The 9,398-nt window shown below is 31.7% G+C and overlaps 1 protein-coding gene across 1 annotated transcript; it reads left to right on the forward strand.

The window, feature by feature from the left end:
- Positions 1-3,247: 3,247 nt before the first annotated feature.
- LOC101501541 (serine carboxypeptidase II-2) lies at positions 3,248-8,694 on the forward strand. Its single transcript, XM_004488551.4, has 9 exons — positions 3,248-3,687; positions 4,079-4,174; positions 4,709-4,801; positions 4,885-4,970; positions 5,167-5,421; positions 7,431-7,564; positions 7,867-7,962; positions 8,125-8,230; positions 8,356-8,694. Exons 1-9 carry the CDS (start codon positions 3,264-3,266, stop codon positions 8,521-8,523), a joined length of 1,458 nt encoding a protein of 485 aa, XP_004488608.1. The 5' UTR covers positions 3,248-3,263; the 3' UTR covers positions 8,524-8,694.
- The last annotated feature ends 704 nt before the right edge of the window (positions 8,695-9,398 follow it).

Consider the following 9,398-nt stretch of genomic DNA (forward strand, 5'->3'; position numbering starts at 1 on the left):
ATAAATAAATATTAGTTATTCTTTTTCTTCTATTTTTTTGTATACCTAAATAATGTGGTTACATCTTGCTATAACACAACTTTCTCATAATACAAAAACAAATACTAATGAGTGCTCTAAATGCACTTTTTTTAGGAAAAATGTACTTGATAAAGAATTTTAAAATTTTTTAAATAAAAATATATTGAAAATTATTATTTCAACTCTTTAAAAAAGCAATATAAAATTTTTATATTTGATTTATTAATAAAATACCAAAATGACATTTATTAACAAGACTCTAATATATATCAACACTATTTTACCTGGTTTCAATGTATTTAGATTTTGAAGAGAGAGAGAACTCATATAAAATGGAAAACAATATAAAATGAATTAGAATACAACCTATGTTGTCAACTTTCATGTTTAAAAAACATTTATGAAAATAAATACCCACATAGAGTTAGAGTTGTTAATTTTTAGTAGAAAGCCTGTGGTAATGAAAGTGAGCGGTATATGATCTACTATTTTAAAGAGTTTTTATTATGTGTATATTGATAATTTTCCAACATTCATTTAATATTTTAATATCTGTCTATCTCTTTGTATTACATTATTAACATCATATTTATTATTTTTTCTCTCTTAAGGTATCTTTAAGGTGTATGTGAAAAAATTTCCTATCTCAAATGGCCAGATTTGAATGCTCACAAATATGATAATATTGGCGACCCTTTTCCTACGCAGCATCAACTTTGAACACTATTTTGGATATATCACAGTGAACGAGGATATTGGTAGGAACCTGCTTTACTAGTTCATCGAAGTAGATCATCAAGATCCTACTTCAAAACCCCCTTTTTTTATGGTTAAATGATGGTCTGTTAGGATGCAAATCTCCACTTGGCTTGGTAAGGAGCTGGTGCAACATGTTGATGCTGCAGTAAATTTCATTCATTTAGGCTCATTGAGGCAAGGGGTAAGAAATAAAAGAGTAAAGTATTTGCTATGGGTGGTAGTGGTCTACCACTACAAGAAAAAACTGCAATTATCAATAACACATTTTGACTTTACCTACGGTATATATTGGAGTAACCAATAACTACTCACGGTTAATTAAGAAGGATTTTTTTAGAAATTTTTAAGTTCTTATGTGTAAAAAAATCAATTTGAGATGTTAGAGATTTCAATGAGCTGTGTAAAAATAAAATGAGAGAATGAGTTAGAGTTTGCAAATCAATTATTCCTTTATCTACTCAACAAATAATCATGAAAATAAAACAAATTAGATAAAAAGGAGAGAACGAGAGCGAACAAGAGAGAGAAGGTGAATGAGAGAACCTATGAATGAGAGAATGTTGGAGCAGCGGCGGGAAAGGTCTGAGCGGTGGCAATCTGCCTTGAACAAGGTTGTAATCTAGGTTGGAAGAAAAAGAAAGATGTCTAGTTTAGGGTTGTATAGAGAATAAGTGAGAATGAATTAGTATTTGTAGTCAAAGTGATAATGATTTAGTTTTTTTAGTTAAGTGAAAATGATGAGTTTTTTAACTCAACAAAAAAACCTTTTATAAAAAAAAAAGTAATAAATAAAATTTTACTTTCATTTTACTCACGAACAATTCGTAGAACAATTAAAACTATTACCTAGGTCGAATTTGTGGTAAAAAAATACGAAAAAATTTCGACAACTTAAATTTGAGTTGTAGGTTTGTTAACTTTATCTACAGATTTTTTTAATTTTACCGACATAATAACCATAGAATCTAATTAATAAAATCAATTTATTCAATAACAAATTTACTCACAATTTTTTCGTATATATTAAATAATTTTCTCTACTAGAGTATTCGCCAAAAATATAAAACCTACTCTATTTTTAGAAAGGAATAAATCAAATTAATTAGTAAAAAAAAGTATGCAACTTGATTTACTTTTATATGTACATGTTTCAGACTATAAAAGAAGAATTCAAAAAGACACTATAATTTGATGAACAAAACATAATTAGGATTATAACTACTACACCAATTAATATTTAATGTTATAAGAGAGTCGGATTCAATCTCATCTTTAACAAAAAAATTTATTGGCTATAAATTGAATATCACATATAATCTCTAAAAGTTCCACCATAACAATACTACATACACTAATATCATAAAATATGTGTTGTTGGAACACAACTATTGACACATACACTGTACTGTTCATTTTTTTTTCAACTTTTTTTTCAAATAAAAAACTTTTTAAAAAACACATGTGGTATCTGATGAATGGTTATGAACAGATTTGTCTACATCTGATGACTACATTTTATATCTGTTCGTCTGTTTATAATAATCTTAACAAGTAAGTGATTGTCTGTCTCTGATAATCACATCAAACACTTGTTCGTCCGTGTCTGATTTATAATGTGTGGTCTGATGAAAGTCTCTAAAAAAAGTCAATATTATTATGAAAATCGACGCCCTAAAGAAGCAAGTGATTGTGTTGATAATCACACAATGTATGCTTTGATGATATTATACTTGTGTGATTTTGATCCCTCTAGTTTCAATTGAGTGTTGACTATCATTATATCATTGACTTTCATCATAAGATTGATTTTCTTCGGAACATTGACTTTCATCATAATATACATTATAAATTAGAAGTAGACGAATATATGTTTGATGAGATTATCAGAGATACACAATCATTTGCTTGTCAAGATTATCAAAGATAGACAAACAAATGTTATGTAATTGTTAGACCAAACAATCACTTGCTTGTCAAAATTATCAAAATTAAATAAACAAAAACATTAAAGCATAGTCATAACAAATATTTTCAAAAAAAAAAAATTAAAAAATAAATATTTTTTATCTAAAAAATAACAATAGATCGTATATATTCAACTAAGATGTGATAAAAACACTCTCCAAGAAAATATAGAGTAGTTATTCCGCACCATTTCAAGCAGTTACATCACCATCACAGTTACACTTCACAAATCATGAGCAGCCAAACGTCACACAATTCGAGCACAAAATAATGGGAAGACAAACGTCACACAACTTGATATAATTCTTTTCCTTACAATTTTATATTTCATTTCAACTATTTTTATTTATAAATATTATTCTTTTCTGTTATTTTTATGCATAAAAAAAGCGTGATGCACGCTAGTCGAGGATCACGTGAGTACTCACATGGAATAATTAATTAATTAATTTATCCTCAATAGTTATTAATTAATTAATTAACAATTAAATTAGTATATTTAAAGCCTTTGGTAATGGATGTGTGAGGTGCTATCTCCACAATCTGAAATGGCTAGATTCGAGTGGTCACAAATTTGGGTCACAGACATCCTAATATTGGCGACCCTTTTCCTATGCAGCATCAGTTTTGCAATAGCAACAGACCCATTTGTCCAACAAGGGAAGGACAGGATTGGTAGGGCACTCCCAGGTCAAAACTTCAACATCAACTTTGAACACTATTCCGGGTATATCACAGTGAACGAGGATACTGGTAGGAACCTGTTCTATTGGTTCATTGAAGCAGAACATCAAGATCCTACTTCAAAACCTCTTCTTTTGTGGTTCAATGGTGGTCCTGGTTGTTCATCTATTGCTTTTGGCGAGGCTGAGGAAATTGGCCCTTTTCATATTAACCCAGATGGCAATACCCTTTATCTTAATCCTTATTCTTGGAATCAAGGTTAGTGATTTTGTGTTAAACTGTTCAAAATAAAAATGTATGATGTGCTATGATGCTTAGGTATGTATCTGTAGCATCAATATTCTGATCAAATAGTGTACGACACGTGTCGGTGTCAAATAAACTTAACACCAACATATATTCCAGCTTCATATCGGGAGACGAGTATGGTATTTTTTTAATGTAACCTGAGAGAGCTAAATAGTTTAATTCATAGTAAAATATCAAATAAAAGTTTAATAAAAAAATGTCTTCAAGTGACGTTATTAAAGAAACTCAAATATACAAATAATATTATTTTGTTTGATATAATTATACCATTTTACAAGTACTCATGCTTTTGAGATACTGTTATATGTTAATGTGTCATTTGTGTGTTTTTTTGTTGTAGTTGCCAATATTCTTTTTGTTGACTCTCCTGTTGGAGTTGGATTTTCATATTCGAATACTTCATCTGAGCTTCTCAACAATGGCGATAAGAGGACAGGTAAGATATTACTTTATATTATGTATGGCACATTTGAGGGTCTCACCTAAAAAGAGAAACTTATAAGCTTATGGGTTATTTCACTAAGGTTCTGTTTGGATAAACAAATAAATTAAGTGTGTATAGCATATATGCTTATCATATAAGTGCTTATGTATAAACTATTTCGATAACAAAAGAAAATATGTCAAATTGTTTTCCTATAAGCTGTTTTCATAAGTTATTCCGAAAAATTTAGGAGAATAGGCTGAAAACAACTTAAAGATATGTTATAAGTTGTTTCCATAAGTTCTCCCAAACAAGTTTTGAAATGAGTCAACCGAAACCCTTAGTAGACTAGTCTATTGAGATGAACTCTCCTTTTAAGCTCATATCATTGGTCCTTCAAAGTGAGAGTTATAAATCTAGGAGTTCTCGTACCTAATGGACTTTTGGACTGGACACTACCTTTGAGCGTATGCTTATAACACTTTACCAACCATTTTTCATGTATGCCAATTGAATTGAACTAAATTAATAATACTTCGTGTGCAGCTGAGGACTCTCTCATATTTCTATTGAAGTGGTTTGAGCGTTTCCCCCAGTATAAAAAAACAGACTTTTTCATCAGTGGTGAGAGCTATGCAGGTAAACACAACTTGTGAGATAGATAAGGAAACTTATCATATCATGTGTTTGAATTCTCTGATTCTAGGTTTTTCATGTTTCAGGACATTATGTTCCCCAACTTAGCCAACTTATTGTCAACCACAACTCAGCTACAAAACAGAATCCTATAAATTTCAAAGGTTACATGGTATGAATTCCATTTTTGCACAGAAACTACTAACGATCCCATGCAAAAGATTGAACAAATGTAGGGAATAAAATTGTGGAAAACATGAGTGAAATTTTGCCATGTGTCATTAGGCGAAGATTTTTCTTAAATAGATAGATTGTTCCACATCATCTTCTTAATCAATGATATGTTTATATATCTCTATCTGCTGCAGGTAGGAAATGCTCTAACAGATGATTTCTATGATCAATTGGGGATTTTCCAGTTTATGTGGACGAGTGGTATGATATCAGATCAAACATTCAAGCTCTTAAACCTGCTATGTGATTCTCAGTCTGTCGAACACCCGTCAACTTCGTGTGAAAAAATCTTGGAAATTGCTGATGATGAACTTGGTAATTTAGACCCATACAGTATCTATACCCCTCCTTGCCATGGTAATGATAATCATAAGGTTAAAAGAAAGCATGTAAGTATCTATACTCCTTTCTTGCTAGTTGCTTCTACTATTGTTTTATCTTGTGTTTAATGGTTCCAATATTGCTGGATGCTGAACAATATCTTCTTAAAGATGTGAAATGCGCTCATTCAGATTTTGTTTAGATAAATGAAGAGTTCCTTCTATATAAATTTACCATTGCAGAGTGATAGATCACATGGATTACATCCTGTTTCTGTTTGTAAGCTACTAGGCAGAATATTAAGCATAATTGGATTAGTTAATACTCCTTCCAGAATGAGTTATAAGCAAATATTGATCAAATTATGCATATTAAGCCTTTGGTCAAAATTATCCTACATTAATAAATTGAGTCATCCGATGTATAAAAAGTTAAACTGAATGAAGCTTAGTTTAGAGATATTATATCATTAAATATGAGACAATTTGTTAAGATGTTGCTTATATTTCATTCAGAAAAATATGAGGTAATTTTGCTTATATTTCATTCCAGAGGGAGTACTTGTTATGACAGCTCAGAAATTAGATCATTTCTGTTGCAAAAGTTACTGAACATTAAACTGCCTTATACTCTACTGAACTATGAGTTTAGAGAATTAAAAGACAGAAATCAATCATTCACAGATTTTCAATTTCACTCTAAAGTCTAAGGTCCCAGAGTTCTCCGAAATCTTCATGGTATCAGAGACTCTAAAGCCATCTCCATGGCAACCAATCCTTATACTCCTTGGCCATTTTCAGCATCACAACCTCAAATGCCTCATCGCCAGCCAGCTCCACTTGCATCTCGGTCACCACTGCCGTATTACTACATTTTTTTTTATCGACAAATGTTAGGGCCACAAATGCAATGAAATTAGGGTCAAGAAAGTGACCTGCACCAGAATGGACCTTTTGCCATAAATTTAAGAGCCCAATTCTCATCACAAAAGGCACTTAGATTTTTTTTGGGTGCCTTTTAGAATACCTCAAGATGTGTTTCACAGCTTCCCAATGATCCAGCAGAGGTTGTGTGCTGTGAATTAGCATACTTTGTTAACTGAAAAACCCATGCAGAAACATACTGTAATGCCCCAACAATAGAGTGATAAAGTATTGGATCTGCCATCAGAGCCAAACCTTGACTGTTTGCATCCCATGGCAGGGGATGGAGGTGCCCTTAGAATCAGTCATTTCAGCCTTGGCTTGTAAACCACTAATGAGTTTGGAAACTACATTCTGAATCATGGAGGCAGAACTGGCAGTAAGTATTATATCATCGACATAGATCAATATGTAGAGGCAGCATGCAGCAGTTTTGAGAATCAACAAGGAGAGATCAGATCATATTTATTTTATGTAAGCCAAAATAACCGAGAGTTTTTGTGAGCCCTTCGTACCAGGCTCCAAGGGTTTGTTTAAGGGCATAGATAGCTTTTTGTAGCTTGCAATCTAGTGCTGAGTTCCCAGACTCAAGCCAGGAGGTTGATTCACGCAAACATCCTCTTGTAGCAGCCTATTTAGAAAGGCATTGTTAACATCACATTGTTAGGTATGGGGTGCCAATATAGTTGGGATTTCTGTAGTGTTGCCTTTGCACTCCGTGTCTGCATTGATAAAAAAATTATCTGGTTTTGAGTCTTACTGTGGATTTCTGCGTCGTGAAGCATTAAGTGCATGTCATTGGAGCTAGACAATATTTGCCTCGATTATGGTTTTGATGGTGGGCACATAAATGGATAAAGTGCACTTTAACCATCTAACAGATTTAACCACTAATGAGAAGGTTTCTGAGTAGCTGCGACCATATTTTTTATGAGTAACCGTGCATTCAGCAGATCTAAATTGAAGTTTTATACTTTTTAAATACAAGAAATTTGTAACTGATAATTACTTAATCAATAATTGTAGAAATTCTACACTTTAGTTAACAAACTCCAATTATGAATACTGATGCAAATTCTCAACACTAAATTATAGTCCTGAATTATATGATTTTATAGTGCAGATCCTTATTCATATGCTCTGTCATGTAACAGAGTATCGGAAGACTCCGAGCTACATATGATCCGTGCACCGAGAAGCACAGCATTAAGTACTTCAATCAACCTGAGGTCCAAAGGATTCTGCATGTTGATCCACATCATAAGCCTGAGAAATGGGAGACCTGCAGGTAATGCTCATTAGAAAAACTTTCAAAAAATCTTTAGTTGTTTTCCACTCTATATGTTTCGGATCGCATAATCACCTTATTAACTTCAAAAAATAGTTGTAACAAAAATAAAATCAACTAGAACCAAGCTTCAAGTAAATGATGAACTGCAATGAAGAAATGGGATGAAAATAGTACTGAAAACAGAAATACTATAAAAGCAAAACACTATACTTGCAACTAAATTATTTGTGTAACATTGTACTTTCCATGTTTTTAACAAATTCACAAAATCAGAATCTATTTATTCTTATTCATTGCAGTGATTTGGTAAATATTAACTGGAAGGATTCTCCAAGAACAGTACTTGATATATACCGTGAACTTATTCCTACCGGGCTGCGAATATGGATGTTCAGGTTACTACCATTTTTCTAATATCATAAGCATGCGTTACATATTGTGCTTACTCATTCATCCATTGCCAGTCATGTAATTTTCTTTTCAAGAAATAATTTTGGGCGCCAAAGATGCTGACATTGTTTTTTTTGTGTTTCTTCAATTCATCTATGTCGTGTCAGTGGTAATACAGATTCTGTAATCCCGGTGACATCTACTCGCTATACCATAGATGCTCTCAAGCTTCCAACTGTGAGCCCCTGGCGAGCATGGTATGATGATGGAGAGGTAAGTCAGTGTCTGACAGATAGATAGATAGATAGATATATTTGATCTATTTTTATTCTATTTTCTTCTTTGCTAGCTATTTTCACTTTGGTTCATTGACATTGACATATAAGTGAAACAAACAGGTAGGAGGATGGATCCAAGAATATGCCGGACTCACGTTTGTAACCATAAGGGGTGCAGGGCACGAAGTTCCTCTTCATAAACCAAAACTTGCTCTAACATTGTTCAAAGCCTTCTTAGCAGGAACCTCCATGCCCACTCTTGAGCCACTCCCCGTCGCCGCCTTTTGATATGATTCATTCAAGTTTATGGTTATATTTCTGTTTGTGTATTTTCTTACTGAATATTAATCAGTAGTATTCTTCCAAGCAATGCTACGGAGCACAACCTGTTTTTACTGGAAATGCATGAATGCTAATAAATCTTGTTTTCAAAGAAACATGGAGGGTTTTCGTGTTTTAGTCTTTGATGTTATGTCAATTATATGTCAATTATATGTACCATTTGAATTTTTGAATAATTTTTTTTTCCAAGCATGTTTAAAATATAATAAACATCTCCTTCCACAAAAAATTAGAATTTTTTTTTATAGTGAATTAAATTTATATTTTTAAGCACTAAAAGCTCAAGAAACTATAATTACAAATATATTTGAATTTTAAGCTCATTTTGTAAGTGTACCTGCAATGTTTGGCAGCGTTGTGATAAAACCTTGATATTTATGTTGATTTTATAGGAACTAAAATTGTTGGCGAAAAGTATTGCATAGACTAAAAGTTGAAGAACAAATTTATAAGGATCAAAATTGAATTTTTAACATTTTACCTTACATTTAATTTACAATTATATATGTTACAAATTGTTGATATTAGAATATTGGAATATTCTAGATATATAGTAATAACATATTTTATTCTATTATAATTAATGTAAATTGTGAAATTATTTGTTTATAACTCTATAATATAGAATCACCATGACATAGTTTAGACACAGTTTTATCATTTTTTTTTTGTCATTTAACATAATATCTAGAGTCTATTGAGACATAATTTTAAACTCTTGCTAATATGGTGGATTCACGATTTTCCAATGATAATATTTCTATGGGAAAATGTGTTCCATCTCTACTTTGTCTTCTTTTTTTTTTTTTTTTTTTTTTTTT

Source organism: Cicer arietinum, chromosome 1, assembly GCF_000331145.2.
Source record: "Cicer arietinum cultivar CDC Frontier isolate Library 1 chromosome 1, Cicar.CDCFrontier_v2.0, whole genome shotgun sequence".
In the NCBI taxonomy this organism is placed as follows: Eukaryota; Viridiplantae; Streptophyta; class Magnoliopsida; order Fabales; family Fabaceae; genus Cicer; species Cicer arietinum.

What these genes read in the sequence shown, in the direction of transcription:
- LOC101501541 (XM_004488551.4), top strand. Translation starts at nt 3,264, where the DNA reads ATGTGTGAGGTGCTATCTCCACAATCTGAAATGGCTAGATTCGAGTGG. An exon ending in CAATGGCGATAAGAGGACAG is followed by an intron (nt 4,175 to 4,708) that starts GTAAGATATTAC and finishes CTTCGTGTGCAG; the next exon opens with CTGAGGACTCTCTCATATTT. An exon ending in CAGTGGTGAGAGCTATGCAG is followed by an intron (nt 4,802 to 4,884) that starts GTAAACACAACT and finishes TTCATGTTTCAG; the next exon opens with GACATTATGTTCCCCAACTT.